General features: G+C 34.0%; 1 protein-coding gene across 1 annotated transcript in view; it reads left to right on the forward strand.

Moving 5' to 3' along the window:
* Positions 1 to 18,624, forward strand: part of LOC121410202 (5-aminolevulinate synthase, erythroid-specific, mitochondrial-like) — a 35,765-nt gene that overhangs the window by 15,590 nt on the left and 1,551 nt on the right. Inside the window, exons 2-10 of the mRNA XM_041602129.1 lie at positions 11,811 to 12,062; positions 12,474 to 12,605; positions 13,901 to 13,999; positions 14,677 to 14,908; positions 15,382 to 15,566; positions 15,745 to 15,924; positions 16,263 to 16,427; positions 17,275 to 17,414; positions 18,274 to 18,402. Of these exons, the coding sequence (XP_041458063.1) occupies positions 11,894 to 12,062; positions 12,474 to 12,605; positions 13,901 to 13,999; positions 14,677 to 14,908; positions 15,382 to 15,566; positions 15,745 to 15,924; positions 16,263 to 16,427; positions 17,275 to 17,414; positions 18,274 to 18,402 (1,431 nt within the window). The 5' untranslated portion in view covers positions 11,811 to 11,893. The remainder of the gene's footprint in view (positions 1 to 11,810; positions 12,063 to 12,473; positions 12,606 to 13,900; positions 14,000 to 14,676; positions 14,909 to 15,381; positions 15,567 to 15,744; positions 15,925 to 16,262; positions 16,428 to 17,274; positions 17,415 to 18,273; positions 18,403 to 18,624) is intronic.

An 18,624-nucleotide genomic window follows, 5' to 3' on the forward strand; every position in this document is an offset into this window, starting at 1 on the left:
CATGGGGGAACTGATGACCATATCATATTACCGAACATGTGTTTCCTATGGGAAAAGTTGGGAAAACAAAGTCGCTGATGAGCTATTTTGACCATATGTTATTGTTTTGAGGATATAAAGACTTCGAAATTGTGTATTTGATCATTTTTATCATTTTTCTATTTTTGGAAGGCTGTTGCAAAGGTGTGAGCGTATTTGATTATTTTCTGACGTATATGATGCGCGCATTCGGTAATACAAGACCAGTCGGTAATAAAATCACTCACTATACATGTTACATGGTTGACAAGAATAACCATCGTTTCTGGGGATTTATCTTATTTAACAATTTCTGACATTTTACTATGATAATCCCCATTCACTAACGGTAGTGTGTTAGTGCGAGTCTGCATATGTAATCAGGTCACCTATTCGAAGGATGGGTTTTGTCCAGATTTTTATTTTTTTTATTCTAAATGACATTACGGTATATTATCTTGAACAAAGGCCCACTGTTTTTGTTAGACTCCAATATTTCTTTTGATACTTTATAAGTTCCAAGAAAATAACGAAAATATACGTTACCGATGATTTATTCCTTATTTTTTTTAATTTTCTGCCAGAGAGGAAAAAATGGCAGCCATGTGTGTGTGTGTGTGTGTATTTGAGTTTAGTCAGACGTGTATCAATCAGATATGATTATTTACCTTTAACGTCACCATCCGAAAGACGTGACCAGGGCTCGAACTTCGAACCTCTGCATCAATTTGTAACTTCCCCACAGCTTGGATTACAGGCGCACGCCACAGCGCCCAGTTGTGCAGCGTGTTGCGTTCAACATGTTGGGCTTTTATCAAGGCTTTCCGATTAAATTTTCGATATCCTGGCCAATCAATGCGAGCCACAAGTTCCGAACGCACGCACATCTGCAAGCGCTTGTAATCTACGTGCGTGCGTTTGGAACTTGTCGCTCGCATTGATTCGCCAGGATATCGAAAATTCTAATTGGAAAGCCTTGATAAAAGCACAACTGATTGAACGTAGAGGGTAGCAACACACGGCTGCCATTTTTTCATCTCCGGCAGAAAAATTAGAAAAATAAGGAATAAATCATTGGTAACATATTTTCAATATTTTATTGCATTTGTATAGTATCAATAGAAAAATTAGAGTCTAATGAAAATAGTGGGCGTTCTTTCAAGATGATATAATGTCATTTAGAATTTTTAAAAAAATCTATAAACCTGGTCTCCCGAATTGGAAGAAATGATTAAATGTGCAGGCTCGCACTAACACACTACAGTCGGTGAATGGGAATGATAGTAAAATGTCAGAAATGGTTGAATGCCGTAAATCCCCAGAAACATTGGTTATTCCTGTCTAGGATATAGTGTTAGGCTCTACGTGTAGCTACATGTAGAGCTTAGGCTAGCAGCCCTAGGCTCTAGTAGATCTAAATCTAGATCTACTTTTATTCAGGCCTAGAGTCTAACGTTAAGTGCTAGCCTAATGCAGATTGCCCGGGGGGGGGGGGGGGGGGTAGCCAGGAAGCTTCTAGAAAGTAAAAATCATTTACTGACAGATGCTTACTCTCAACAAAGCCAAATACTCCTTCACATTCATTTGCACCCTCAGGTTTTAGGGCAGTGCATGCAGATGAATGGGAAAGAATACCTGGCTTCGTTTAGAGTAAGCATATGTTAGTATACGATTTTTACTCTCTAGAAGCCTCCTAGCTAGGGGGGAGTCAAATTCTAAAAATTCTCAAATTATTTCCAAACACCCCTAACCCAGGGAGCTCCGGCTGACTTGTCTGTGTAATACTAACGAAGTTAGTCAAACAAATACTCTCCAAAATGGGTTAGAATTGGGTCGCAATTGCACTCCAAACAAATTTATTTTTCCCCCTTTTAGTTGGAGTACTATTGCAACCCTGTTCTACCCCATTTTGGAGAGTATATGTTTGACTAATATTACACAGACGAGACCTGGGCTCCGGCCCGCTTCACAGGAGCTCCCTGGGTTACCCCTAAACAAGTGTTTTTTTGTATGCAAAAAAAAAAAAACCCTGAACAAGTTTTTTGTAAGCTTCATTAACACATTTTGGCCCCTAAACTAGTTTTTGACAGAATATTACCCCCAAACTAGACTGCTGGCAGCCGTCTGTTCTGAGGAGTTTAAAATTGTTTTTATAATTTTCTCCTTGACACGGACGGCTCGCGATCGTGCAGCCGCCATTAGAGGATAAACAATGCAAAATCCCCCTGATTGGGCTCATCGATTTTTGTCTTTATTTCATAGCATTATATGAAAAGAACTGGACCAGAATAAAGATTATTATTCCGTTTTGGCCTGAAATGCACCAAAACAGAGAAACTTAAAAGGACAAAAACAATGACTTTGGCTGTCACGCAACTCCCACTTTGCTGGTTTATCCAAACTTAATACATAAACATTTGGCCATTGAATCCCTGTACAGATCGAGTTAGAACTTCGGTCTCTGTAATTGGTAAGTGGAGCCAACGGAGTTCAGTGGAACAACCAGTATAACACTGAAGCTTTTGGACTACCCCTAAACAAGTTTTGTCTTCTTGCTAAGCTTTTGAATGTAGACAAAACTACAGGGTTGGCGATTTTTTTGATTTTTTTAAAAAAATAAAAAAAATCAGATTTATTTGATTTAAATCAGATTTTTTTTATTTAAATCAGATTTTTTTTATTTTTTTGATTTTTTTAAAGTTCCTTCGAAAAAAAAAGGGAAATTATCCCCCCCCCTTACTCTAACAATGACATCAATATTGATGTTATACATTTCACCCCTAATATTGTTCTTAACCACATATTTTGTAATTAAAATCCAGTAAAAATGGACAATTAAAAATAAATTTGAGGAATCATGTATCTGAACTTAATTCTATCATACATAGGCCTTTGAAGGAATATTCCATAGGGAATTCCCAGTGAGTAGAGAAAATTCCCCTCTGGGATTTTTCATTCAAATATTTAAAAAATCCCTTATCAAAACTGCCAACAAACCCTTTGCCAATTGCTAGTATTCATGTATATTGTAAGTGAAATAATTAAAATCAATGATTTTTTTTCAATTAGTCACAGCTTTACAATAGTCAAAGAGACTACAACTGTATATGTTTAGGATCTTTGTAGTTTGATAAAAAGCTCTTCTCTTGCTACAGATATAGATGCAAAACTCTCAGTTTTGGAGAACAATATATGAGATAGCTTAGTCAAAGGGTGACTATACTACATTATGTTACTGTGATTTTTTACATTAATCTACAATTTTTATTCCCATATTCTCTACAAAAAAATCTGTTTGATCCATGAAGTATGAAAACAAATCTACTTACTTTTAACTTGAAGGATAAAAACTGCAAAACTGCTTAAATTACAACATATGTATTACAAAAAGTATCTTATTTTAAATGAGACACAGCTTACAACTGCCAATGATTGTAACTGAAGTACCTGCATCTTAACATTTAAATGCAGTGTTAAATGTTTATTCTGAGTTTTGCAAATTGTTGTTATAGAGCTCTTTCCATTATTACATGCAGATACAAAACTTCCATTATTTGTAGCACTGAACATAAAATGGGCTGCAGTGACTTAAAAGGTTTATAAGAGAAAGCTTTTTCTCAACAGTCAAATTATGACTGTACTACATTATGTTAATGTGATTTTTATGATTATTATTTAAAACATCAAATGTATGATAACAATACGAAATAAGAGGCATTCTCATTGACTTTTATATATTATATATTTTTTTTACAAATTGCTCTCTGAAAAGTCTTTGGATTATGTAAAAACTTTATGTTAAGAAAGAAATTGACTAATAATAACTGACAAAGAATGTAAAATTTCAGAAGAAAAACTCGACATAATTTACAAAAAATGAGTACCTAATGACAACATACATGTACCTCTGTAGTTTTTAAGGAATTACCTGATTTTATTAATTTGATTTTAGTTTGTTTTAAGTAGATATGAAGACTTTGTTGATCTTTTGTTGATATAAAGTTAATTCAAAGTTTTTCAGTTGACTTGAAGAATTAAAACTGCATTGAACAAATACTTTGTCCATAATTTGTACATTTTTCAATGGAAGTGATTTAAATCAATGATTTTTTTTTTTAAAAATCATGGTGATTTAAATCGCGATTTAAATCATGATTTAAATCAACGTGATTTAAATCCGCCAACCCTGCAAAACTATATTCATGGGTATTTATACTTGCATAAATGCCACAATCAGGAAGAACCTGAACACTTTTTAGAAACGAGGAGGAAAAAGCTCCGGGAAAAGCTTGGGGAAAAAACATACCCTTAGCACGTGTGGCTAGTCTTAGAAAAAAAAACACCTTAAATATTGACCCCATGATTGACCATTGACCAGTCTTTCATAATCACCCTTAGTTTTGAAAATAGGTGTTTTTGATACCTTTGAAAGAAACCAAAATACAAAGAAATTCTATCTTATCAGAAAGAATGAAATGAGAGGAGCAATCTAAAACTTGTTTTATCAAAATTGGATATAGAATAAGCAAGTTATTGAAAGTATGAAAACATCTGTTGTACATGTACTTCAAATGTGCTTCAAAATGGCCGATTTTGTGGACAACTCTCCATTTGTTTTGTGCACAAAATTTTCAGATTTTCCTCATTATCTTGCATCTTGCCTCTATCTGAGCACAACATATGTCATGGGAAAATATAATTCATACCATGTGGGTGTTTTGTAAAGCTGTTCGTAAGATACAAATGACTTCTTGCACAACTGGGGATCCTTTCTTGTGCTATGTGATACATGTATCCCTATGTAATTGAGATATGACCTGAGAACATGTTCCAGTCGTTCGTAACTTTACGAACAGCTTTATGAAACACCCACCATGTCAAGGTCAGGAGGAGATAATGTGAAATATGTAAAATAAAGGGGAAAATCTGAAAATTTGTGTACAAAACAAATGGGAGAGTTGTCCACAAAATCACCCATTTTGAAGCTTGTTTGCCAATATTAGAATCCCAATAGAAAGTATAAGAAGACCTTTTTAACGTCCATAACTTGTTTTAAATTGTTCCTCACATTTTACTCTTTCCAAAAAGATCGATTCTCTGCTTGGGTTTCGGTTTCCTTTAACGAGTAGGGGAAGGCGGGGTAAGTTGTGACAGTTTTTGCTTTTTGCATGTTAGAATTGATATGATTAATAATCTTGTCGAAATAAGTACCTTGCCTTGAAATTTAATTCTTCTGAAATATTTTCCACCTATATATAACTTTCTATCCCCACACTGAAAGTCATCGTGACCTTTGAAAAAAACGATGTCAAATGGCTCAACTTGCCCCATATATGGGGTAAGTTTGAGCCACCTTCTTGGGTAAGTTGAGCCACAAAAACTATGTACAAAATGTATGAGGGGAGAACCAGCATGTCAATTTTTTGTTTAAAGTCTTTTCACTTGCTAATTCTCTATAAATACTAACATTCTTTAAAAGGAAAAGAGCAGTCATGTAAATTTGCTCCTTTCAGCCAGCATTTCAATCGATTTTTATGGTTTGTTTGTTTTTAAGATACATTACCATAGGAATTACCATGGCTCAACTTGCCCCATGCTGTTTGGCTCAACTTACCCCAGTCCGAACTTCGTGCGATAATTTCCACACATTTATTATGCATCCATCATATAAAAGACTATGACAAGAATGAAGATCCATACCTGGACTAATAATGTTGTTATCATGTCTTTATTATATTTAAAGACGTGTGTGTTTATAAAGCACTTATCTATTTCACACTCTTTTTTTACTTTTTTGGCTGAAATTCATATTTTTCCCTCTAAAAAACTACTTTTTGTTTCAAAGTTGAAAACAATGTGGTGGGGTTAGGGGTTATGCTATGGGTCTTTAATACATGACACCACCACAATGTCTGACTCATTCATTATTGGCCTGGGGCTGGTGGCTCAACTTGCCCCTATGCTCAACTTACCCCGCCTTCCCCTACACAAGCAGCCCGACGTAAAAACTGAAAACACCTTTTTAAATATGTGTTTGGGTCATCATGTTTACAGCAATATATTTGACTTCCCCCCCCCCCCCCCGGGCAAATTGTAGTTTCACAATGGCTGACTTCGAGCAAATTTCCCCACCAAAATGCAGAAATTGTTCCCATATGTCAAATTCAGAGAGCCCCAGAGGGTGAACTTAGTCTAGGCTTAACGTTAGATCTAACATTAAGTTAGTCCGATCTAGATAAGTCTTGATCAGGGGGGGGGGGGGTAGTCAAATATATTGCTGTAGAGTCTACACATGCGTGACCCAGAAATGTGGTTATAAGGGTGTTTTTTCAGTTTTTGGATACGGGCTGCGCATGCACTCGTTATTAAGGGTATCAAAAACACGGATTTTGAAGAAACGGTGGTTTTGAAAGACTGGTCAATGGTCAATCATGGGGTCAAACGTATTTAGGGTATGTTTTTTTTTTCCAAAGCTTATTTTTTTAAGACTGGCAAAACGTGTTTAGGGTATGTTTTTTTCCTCAAGCATTTTCGGGGGTCATATTCTGGTGACAACTTGTTAAGGGGCCAAAATTAATAAAGTCCTCCCAAAATAAACTTGTTAAGGGGGTTATTTTTCACAAAGAGAAAAAGCTCATTTGTGATGGTTTTTTTACATTGGAAATAATTTGGTCACCATGTGTACAACAATACATTTGACTGCCCCCCCCCCCTTCCCCCGTTTAGGTCTAGATCTATATCAAAATTACGAATCTTGATGTAGACTTACAATGTAAGTTAGCGACTAAAATTATGCGAACAAATGGATAAGCTGCTGCGGCCAGATCTTTTGATCGCTAAAACTTCAGAAGATTAGAATTTGTTCATGCGCCCATCGGTTTGGTTAGCCATTTCGTGAGCTTTTTAAAAGGGAGAGAATTTTTTTTTACTGCCATTTCTATTACATATTTTCAAAGGTATCCAATGATTTTCTTTCTTTACTACATGTACAATATATAATCTGCATTTACTAATACGATGAGTTGACCTAAATGTTGATGATTATTACAAATATTAAGGTTAAATTAAATCTACATAATTCTAAAAATGGCCAGGAATGTAGTAGTCAAGAGATGTAGTCTTGTTGGGAGTTTCATTATGAACAAACAAATAAAAGAAATTATATATAGTTAAGGAGATAACCAGGAAAATTATTCAGATATGACGATGTTACTCATTTGATGACATCAAATAAACCTTGTGAATTGGTCATCAATATTCCTGGTGGCCCCGAAAACATTACTGACAAAGAAATTGCCGACAAAATTAATGATGGCTTTTTGGAGATTGCTGAACAGATTCCCTCATTATCAACATCCAATCTCCCAGCATCCTTCCCAAGAAGAGAGAAATTCCCTTTTCATGTACAACCATGGGATGTCTATCGCGAGCTTCAGAAACTTCAAGTAGGAAAGAGCGCTGGTCCAGACGGCATTTCTACCCACTTGATCAGAGAATATGCCCTCGAACTTTCCACACCGATCTGCGAAATAATCAATGCTTCACTGGAACAAGGTATTGTACCACAACAATGGAAAGAGTCAACAATAGTGCCTGTTCCTAAATCTTCCCCTGCAACCATTGATAAACTGAGACCGATCGCCCTCACCAGCCATTTTGCAAAGCTTGCTGAAAAATTTGTTTGCAGGTGGCTACTCCGAGACATAGAAGGCACATTGGACCCTCATCAATATGGAAACAGGGCTAAGACATCTACCACGCACTACCTTGTCAACTTGTTAGACTTCCTCCATTCCAATGCTGACAAACCTGGTTATACCTCAACAGTAGTACTGACTGACTTTTCAAAAGCATTCGATCTTGTAGATCACAACATTGCTATTTGCAAAATCTTTTCTCTTGGAGCTACACCTGAACTAATCCCATGGCTGTTGAGTTTCCTAACCCAAAGAACCCAACGGGTGAGGTATAGTGGTGAATTATCAGACCAGCGAGTAACACATGCTGGCGTCCCTCAAGGGACACGATTGGGCCCCTTGCTCTTCCTCGCACTCGTGAATGATGCCCTCCTTGAATCATCGGTCCCTAGGTGGAAGTACGTTGATGATCTTACACTGGCAGAGAGTCGACTATCAACATCCACTGGCATCATTTCAATCGCTGTGCACGAACTAGAGACTTGGTGTAGAAACGCTAATATGAAACTAAACCCTAGCAAATGTCAATCCCTTCAAGTGTCTTTTGGTAGAAACCCCCCATTGCCACAAGCAATTATCATCTCTAATCAAGTCATCGAAAATTCAAATCATGTAAAACTGTGGGGTGTCTCAATCCAAAATGACTTGAAGTGGAGTCTTCACATCACTGACATCGTATCCAGAGCAAGTAAAAAACTGTACATGATTCGTAGTCTGAAAAAGTTCAACCTCTCTAGAAAAGACCTACTAACTATCTTTACATGCTATCTACGACCCATACTAGAGTACTGTGCACCTGTGTGGCACTCGTCCATAACAGCCAATGAATCAAAACAAATAGAATCTATCCAGAAAAGAGCATTGCGTATCATTTTTGGCAAGGATTATCACTCATATGATAATGCACTTTCAACTTCTGGCCTTACAACCTTATATGACAGACGTGTCACTTTGTGTATGAAATTTGCACTGTCCCTTGAAAAGTTCTTTCCTCATTGGCTACCGCCCAAACAATCTGAATTTAGAGCCCTCCGAAATAGCGAGAAATATAGACTGATGAAGTGCCGCACAGAAAGATACAAGAAAAGTACCATGCCCTATCTAATCAGGCTTTTAAATGATAGATGAGTAACACATATGTTTCTATGAAGTTTAAACGTCCTATGTATTTCTCGGAATGATCTTATAATGTATTAATTACCCTTTTTATATCCATGTTGAATATTATCAATTTCCTACATGTATGTATGTTCAAATAATTATATAGTCATTGTATTCCATACACCAGATGAACGAAACAATGACCAATTTTACCAATTATGACTTTATCCTATTTTGTAACAATGCCCCATCTATTTTGAAACTTAAATAATAATTTGCTGAGCGAATAATTCGCTCTTCCATATATATCATTATTCCCATTATGTTGAACCTTTTCGATTTTGTGTTCAGCAGGACCGTTTTTTCCTCTTTATGTTCTACTTGTAAATGCTTCCTTACAAACACACTCAAATTATAATTTCTCTTATTTTTGAATCATTATTGTTCAGTGAAATAATTATGGTTAATCGAAATTAGTATTGCAATTAGAATAATTATTTTTGAAATTTGAATTATCACTGTATATTTGAATTATTATGGCTATATATTGAATTAAGATTATTATTGTAATTGAGATTTTATCATGATTATGTGCAATTTATATGTTTTTATTGTAAATTCAATGTCAATTCAGCCTTCGTAGCTGCTAAATTGAATAAAACATATCTTGAATCTTGAATCATTTGATGTGGACATGATTTGAGGGTGTCCACCATCTTGTCTCAAACTAAAAAAGTTTACTTACATGTATAATCGATACTTTAAGTTAATTCTGATCAACAATCATAACTAGTTGGCAATATTATTGAATTCTTATTACTCATAATACTGCAAAATAAAGCAAGAAGTTTTCTTACCTTTTGCCATGGTTCACCTTTGTGAGGATGTTATTCTGAATCACAAAGACATGTCCAGTACTGTCTCCAGTGACATCCAAATTGTAAAAGCCTTTTCGGAATTCAGATCAGTTGCAAACTTCCCTGTTTACAGAAAGTTGAGTATTAATTTGTAATGATTTTGTCATGTATATGGAGTTTTAAAATTAGTTTTGATTCGGTCTGACATGATACATATACATGTTCCATTTTTTTTTCAAATGGCACATACATGTTACTGAAATGTCTTAACTGTTTATTTTTGTTTTAATATATTTTTAAATAAATTTCTTATAGATTTATTTTGTAAATACATGACTATTGAATTATAGTGATGATTTTTTATTCCTTGAAAGTGTTGAAATTAATTTTATTTTTATTCCAGTATTTCTAAATGCACAGTGCTGCAGTTTTTCATCCACAATGTGAAAATACATGTACATACATTGTCGTACGGTAATTTTTTAGAACACCTTTGAAGGTTATAGAGTGTTCTGTATTACAAGGTAATTGTGACAATGCCATATGCTTGAAAAAAAAATCAATATTTGTAGTGCTATAGCAAATTTAATAGAAAAAAATGCAAGAAAACAATTATTAATGCTGCCATACATTTCACTTGAATTTGTGTCTATAATACATGTACATGTAAATGTTGCATTACATGTATTTGTAACTGGTATTGCATTTTCTTCATTTTGTACATTTTTGGAAACGCATGTAGAGATCTAACTAAGTTCATTAAAAACAAGTTACATTGATAATCTGTACACAGCTGCAAGTACATGTACAGTATATGAGATATGAAAGTCAAACTTAAAATTTCATGAGGTGTGTTGTGCTCTTAAAATGGCCTGTCATACAGGACACATACTTCTGGAATAAGTTTTCATATAAATTTGAATTTCCTGTTGATTGCTACAGCTATTGAGTACAAGCCACAAAAAAAGTTCCTGTTTCCTCTGAATTCTGCTGATCATGTCTGCTGAAGCGTACGTTTGTTTTGTGCTTTGTCATTGACACATTGTGAAGTTTAGATTAAATGCAATGTAGAAACCAATGAATAAACAGGAGTGGTCCCTTTTCATAATGACTGATAAAGTACACGTTTACATGTGCCTGTGGACTTCCCAATCTTTCAAATGACCTGATTTTATTAGGTTACTTCCTTGTGATATTCCCAAGTGATATCAGTACAGTTAATGAATTATCATAGCACCATCATGAAATGACTGCAATATACTTGAAGTCTTATGAATTCTTCCTGCATTATAAATAGTCACCAAATTTAAAGATTGCACACATAAGTTCAACTTTAATGTACATGTATTGTTTTCATTTATTTGGATTGATCCATTCAAAATGGATTTTTATGTATTTAAAAAAAAATGTTAAACTTGAATGTAGGCGAGGTGCTAAATTGAATTCTTTTCTCCTCTGTGCTTGGACTCACCAATCTCCTTGGACTCACTGTATACAAGATAAACCTTCCTTTGATGCAATGATAGTCACTGCCTTCTAATTTGATATTCTGGAGACAATTTAGCAACTTACATGTAGTTTGTCTCTTTCAAAATTATTACAAACCACATTAACACAAACCACATGAATGGGATCTGCACTGTAAGTTCTCCTGATTAATCTTTATTATTTCCTGAGCTTAGGATTCATTATTCAGTTGATTTATTTTTTTAATTTTGTCAATTCTCACTTACGATCCATAGTATCCTGAACATGTATGTCTTTAGAAAAATACTCTACCTACAAGTTTCTCATGATAATGAATGTTTGTGGTGTATTTACATGTACTTGTATACCTAGTTGTTGTGTGTCCGAACAGGATGTGTGTCTGGACGATCAATTTTAGAAATTCATATGGAAAAATTTACAAACAAAGTTTCATCAATTTTTAGTAAAAATGTTAGGAAATATTATAGAGAACAAAAGAACATGATCACAACTATTGAATTCATATTTTTAGTGTAACCCAAAGACAAAAAAGAAGGCTTCAAAAATATAAAGTGTCCGGACACCCGACCCACCCATCCTACATGTATTATAAAAGGTACAAATTCAGAACAAAATTCTTATTTTCATATTCTTATTTCTTTGAATACAGACTCTAAACACTGCCAGGAAATAAAGTAATGTCAAGCTGCATGAAGATCTCAGAAGACAATTGATGAACTAAATTTAACAGTCATGGCCCATATCGCCAGAATGAAATGTCCATTTTTGACCCGCCTACCAAGTGGGTTTGCAAAACGAGCAGGCAATGCCCTATTTTCTTATGCTGAGAAATGTCCAGTGATGAATCAGTTGCTCTCTCGTCATGCTTCCACTAATCAGCAGGATTCAGAAAATAAATCAGGTAAGAGCTTAAGATAAATTCACAGTATTCTTAACTCCATACTGTTACTTGCATGTAGTTTACTACATGCATGTACTGTATTAGATACAAAACCACTACATGGAGCATATTGATTGCGCAGTGCGCACAATGGTTGGTTCCTCCAAAGGACATGTATTCTTATCTGACAACTGTATATACATGTGTTACAAATGTTTTTATGTACATGGAATAAGCAGATTTTAATTGTTATTTTAGGATTATTACATCTAGTATGGAGTAATTGATGATTTCACTTATTCTCCACTTCAAAGATCTTATACTGGATTATAGATTTCTCCTGTACATTAGCTCTATTTCACAATTCACATGATCATATTTAAAGGTAGACTCTAATCTTCCCTCTTTAATCATTTACATTTAATTCCACAGATGAGACTGAAAAACCTTTGAGAAAGTGTCCCTTTTTAGCGCAGATGGAAAGTATGAAGAAATTAGCTCCTGTCATAGACACTGACATCATCTCAGAACACTCTGAGACCCCTCCAAAAGATATAGCTGTTGGTAAGTAAACACAAAAGTTGAATTTAAGCCCTTTTTCATTGATGTCGAATTGGATTGCTCTTTTTTTAAAGAAAACTTTTTCACAAATTTATCCAATTGCTTATCCATACTACTTAAAATTTAGAATGTAATTTGCTTTTATTATTTGTAATCAAAATGCCAATGATGATAGAATGGTATAGACCTACTGTTGGTAGGTGTCTTAGTTTATCTATATTTAGAAAAATCTTAGCTGGTATGTGTGATATGTAGTCTGACCTTTGTACATGTAACTGAAGTCTCTAGAAAATTTAGGTAGGCTATGTGTGTTTAATGTCATTTGTACTTTGTGTTTAATCCTTGTCTTTTCATGATCTATTATCCTTGTTCTATTTACTTAAAGTTACCCTAATACTCTGGGAGGTTTTGATATTTTCAGTGTTACACTTTTTGCATTTATAAATGATTTTTTGTTGGGTGGACTTTTCCTATGATTTCATGAATAAAGTATGGTAGCATTATTGTATATAAAATGTAGTAAATACAATCACATATTGTATGTGTAGATTACGTCCCTCTCTACCATCATGCAAATTTTCTTCTAGAGTTTGCAATCCACGGCTGAGATCTAGAGGGGTGCCATAATCACAAAAAATAACATTTTTAGAGTGTTATTTAATGAATCAAAGCCAAAAATATGATTTTATGAATAAATTTGAATAATTAACTCATATAAAATATACAAATTTAGTCAATACAATTGCAGAGACTATATGTCATTCTCTACACCAACATGCAAATTTTTTTCTCAATTGACCGATCCATGGCTGAGATTTTGAGGGGGGCTGTAGCTTTAATGTTTTTAGCTCAATTTTTCTTTGTAAAGTTCTTTGTGTGTTTTTTCTTCAATTTACTTATTTATTTATTCAATTTTAAGATAAGTATTCATTCATTTTTTTTGGGGGGGGGTTGGTGGTAGGTCATTCGTGTATTAAAAAAATTGTTCAACTACTAAACTGATGTTTAATGTAAATTATGATATGTAACAATTGTTATCATGATGGATGCATGCTATCAGTGCAACCTTTGTACAGCAATCCAATGAAATCTCAAATTCAGTCGTATTTTAACCTTTATGTTCAAGTAAAAAATATTGGATTATGTATTATTTACCCTAAGCAAATTGAATTCTTGTAAATTTACATTTCTTATGTTATAGGGTAATGTGATTTCACTAAGCAAGCAAGCAAATGTAATGGGTCTGTGAGTTTGATATTATAAAGATATACATGTATGTCTTTCTTCTCTGTCTCAAGGTTGTGAAGAAAAGACTGCTTGCATGAGTGAATCCATATTTGTTTCACCAAAACAAGACACAAAGAAAAAACAACTCAAGAAGGAAAACTTTGCTTCAGGTATGTTTTTATTTCTTTTTCATCAACTTGTGTTTATTTAAAAAAGATTGATGCTTTTATATGATTTATGCAGTGTATAATATATGCAATATTTAAACCCCTATTTGTATGCAATAGCAATCACATTGGTTTCTTTCTTTTAATTTTTTTTCTTCTTGACTTTTTAAGGGATTTTGAAAACAAATTGTCAATGCTTGATTCATTTTAAATAAATGTACTCACTTTTGTGTGTCTCCATTATTATACAATGTACAATACATGTATATTTCAAATATGCAATGGATTTTCCTAACCCCATACTATTGCTAACCCTGTACTGTTTCACACATGCCAAATAATCGTGTACTATAGGTGGGTTAGCCCACTTTGCAAAACACTGTTGTTAAAACACTGTGTAAAAAGAAAGTGGGCTAAGCTTAACTATAGGTGGGGTTCTATGGCAATTTAGGCCCACTTACATGTATAGTACAGGTTAAGAAAAATTTCATGAGTGTAAAAATCAATAACAGTGACTACACCTCATGTAGAAAAATTATATTATACATGTACTTCAAGTATAAGAATTTTTATCAGTCATTTTTTGTGTAGATATATTCCAGAAATATTGACAGTATATATGCAGTAATAATGCTTGAACAAGACAGTCATAAAGCTTGATTTGTATTTTTTTTTTACAGAGAATGGGCATTTTAGCTACAACAGGTACTTTAAGAACTTAGTGGACAACAAGAAATCCAACCACACATACCGTGTATTTAAGAGAGTTAATCGTGAAGCTGATAACTTTCCTTATGCCTATGACTTCTCTGGAGATCGTCATGTCAATACTGAAGGGCTTCCAGTCACAGTCTGGTGCAGTAACGACTATCTAGGGATGAGTCGTCATCCAAAGGTCAAGCAGGCTGTTGTGTGAGTCTTCTACTTTACTTGAAATTAATTAAATGCAAAGCACGTCGCATCTGAGGGAGACATTTTTAGAGGCTGACATGCTACACCATCTGAAGTGTTATATTTTGATAGAAATCATTGAATATAACATCTTATCCAATATAGGTTTAATACTGGGTGTACCAGGTTTCCATATGCAAAAGATTAATGTGGGTTTATTTTAAAGCTACATGTATGTGATTGCTTCTCATTAAAGTGTTAAATTAAGATAAAAATTAGCAATAATAATATTATTTATAACAACAATAATAATGATAGTAATAAAATCATATTTATCAATGATAGTCACTTCAGTTCTAAAAACTGTTCTTAGCATTCCCTGCTCAACATGATAATGTTATTACATGTACCTCAACTTTAGCTGGTCTGCATGGCACTCAAGCTTTTGTGAGTTTCTTCCTATGATTATTGATTTTTTTTTTCTGTAATTGCAGTGATGCATTAGCTAAGCATGGAACGGGTGCAGGAGGAACAAGAAATATAAGTGGGAACACCACCTACCACGAAGATCTAGAAGCAAGGGTAGCACTGCTACATCAGAAGGATGCTGGTCTTGTATTTACATCATGCTATGTAGCAAATGATTCAACTCTTTTCACATTGGCTAAGTTACTTCCAGGTTAGTAGCATTCTTTGCTAACATATCTTTCTAAGTCTTTACTGCACATATACTCTTTACTCTATTTTGTGGCTGTCTGTCTGTATAAGTATGAGATAAACATGTACTGGTAGTTTGTTTCAGACTACATAATATATGTGGTTATTTTCATCATCTATTGTAAAATTTTCTTTTATAGGATGTGAGATTTATTCTGATGAAGGAAACCATGCCTCTATGATACAAGGTATACGAAACAGCCAAGCACCAAAGTTTATATTCCGGCATAATGACCCAACTCATCTTGAAGAAATGTTACGGAAAGCAGACCCTCTCACTCCTAAGATAGTTGCATTTGAGACAGTCCATTCAATGACAGGTAAATTATTTAAAATTCTAACACTTTTATTATTATTTTTATGTGGACTTATCAGAATGTTCATCGGTATGTAATAAGTTTAATTTTGTTTTCCTTTTTTTCATTGTTTGATTTATTTTTATGTTGACAATAGGGAATATGAAATTCAATTTTGGCCTTGGGATAATTGCTTGTAGAAAACATGTGATTTTTTTAACTTGGAAAGTATTCATGGAATTGCTGTAGTACTTAATATATTTGCCATAATAATGCTGGTTACAGCACATCCAATTCTTTGTAGATGTGTCAGTATTGCCTCTTGATAGTGTTGTCATTTATTTGTATTTGATTGATTACAGGAGCTATATGTCCATTGAAAGAGATGTGTGATGTAGCTCATAAATATGGAGCCATCACATATGTTGATGAAGTGCACGCTGTAGGATTGTATGGTCGTCATGGTGCTGGTGTAGGGGAACGTGATGGCTGTATGGCAGATATGGACATTGTATCAGGAACTTTAGGTGAGATTTCAGTAATATCCAGTGGAACATTTTTGTCTTGCCTTCATAGCAGAATGAGACTTTTCTGACAGATTTTGACAGCGGCGGCATCAACATCAAATCAAATCTTTACCTTAAGGTTAAGTTTTTGCAATGTCATAATAACTTATGAAGTATATGTATCTAGTTCATGAAACTCGGACATAAGTTATTTATTAAGTATAACTGAACATCCTGCCTGAGATTGAGGTCACATTACCATGGTCTGAGGCAAGACTGTCAGAGGTGCTCCACTCGTTAGTTTATAGAAATACAACCAACTAGCTCTACAGTCAAATCTGCTGGGATTGAGGTCAAAGTTGAATTTAAACCTCACCTATAAATGTCCATGACATATATGAAAATATTGATTAACTAAAGAGAAATTTCTTGTGTGTATAATCAACCTTAATACAAGAAGATTTTGGGTTGGACTTTTATAAGGTTGACTAAAATTTACATTCTTGTTTATATCTTTATTTCAGTCTAATATTTTTTAGTAAAAATTTGTTTCATAAAGCAGAAATATCCATATTTTTATTGATTAATGTTAATTACGTTTGTAACAGATGTTTTTCACGTCTCAGTATACAAAATGAAACAATAGTGATCATGTTGAACATTTGCATTTTACAATATTCATACTCGTTTTTTTTTCCCAATCATTTATTAATCCTGTAGATATACAATTTTTTTGCCAGTTTTCAAAGCATTCATACCTTTTCATCTTGCCATTACATGTATATAGATTGAAAGAAAAGTTCTACAGGACTCCATGTTTTCTTTTCATGGGAATCTTAACAATTATTTTATTTCTATTGATCTACAGGGAAGGCATTTGGAATGATAGGAGGATATATAGTTGGTGATCATGATCTCGTGGATATGATACGTAGCTATGCTGCTGGATTTATCTTTACTACATCTCTACCCCCTATGGTCTTGGCTGGAGCTATTGCTTCTATAGATGTAAGTATGTTGCTAGGGTTACCATTTTCATGGGAATTACTTTTATAATAAGGAATGGTCTTCTTTTTACTTAACATATTAGCTCCAAAGACACAGGCTACAATCCTGGTATTTTATCTTAAAATTTCTCTACAGTCAATAATTCAGAGATTTAAAGATATTGAAAAAAATCATTTATTTGTTTATTTCTATTATATTGTATTTTAAAGTTTTTATTATCATTATTATTAGTGGAAGTACTTTTTTCTGGAAGGGGGGGAGGTTCGTTAACTCTTAGGTCCTGTAACACTAAAAGATAATGATTGAAACTGTAAGACTGGTGATCATGTAACACAAAGAGTACTAGTATTCAAAGAGTTATGATTGATTAGAATTTTTAGAAATATTAATCTCATGGCCCTTTGGAGTTTTATTAAGAGAGTTGGGGAAAAGGTAGATTTTGGATATTACTTAATAATAAATTAGCATTATCAATTAATAACAATTTGCTTGAAATTACTATATAATCTTGTAGATGATGTCCTACATGTAGGCAACCTATATGCCAATTTTCAGTGCGATCGCACGGTCGAATCCCCCCCCCTTCATTCTGAGCTTTAGTGACTACCATTTGTACTTCTCAAACACAGAGAGTAAATAATATATTTAATACCATTCTTTGATCTAAACTAAGCATTGGCTAACTTTAACGTACACTTTCATTTTTCGCTAGATGCTTGTTTTTATAAGGATGACACTTTGTGTATAATCCATCACTTTTGGTGGGGGCAGTAGGGGATGAAATTATATTTAAAGTTTTCAAGTATTGAGTTCATTAAATTCATCAAATGCTGAAGTTGATTGTATTGTTGTTTTACAGGTGTTGTCTAGTGAAGAAGGTATTGCTCTCCGTGCCAAACATCAGGATACTGTATCTCTGATGAGAGGCAAACTTATTGCTGCTGGTTTACCTGTAGTCCATTGCCCTAGTCATATCATTCCTATACATGTAAGTTGATAGAGAGAGCTTTGATGCTTCATTGCATAGGCTATTCTCTCACTTTAAAAAAAAAAATTTGTATCACATCAGGTTCAAATAAAATTCAAATTGATTTTTAACCAATCAAAAGCATGTATTTTGAATATGCGCCTGAATTTGGAGGTGCATTCAAATCCTTGTCTTTGTGCTACAGGGCCTTCGTCACACAGATGCACTAATGCAATATTATTT

This window comes from Lytechinus variegatus, chromosome 3 (assembly GCF_018143015.1).
Source record: "Lytechinus variegatus isolate NC3 chromosome 3, Lvar_3.0, whole genome shotgun sequence".
In the NCBI taxonomy this organism is placed as follows: Eukaryota; Metazoa; Echinodermata; class Echinoidea; order Temnopleuroida; family Toxopneustidae; genus Lytechinus; species Lytechinus variegatus.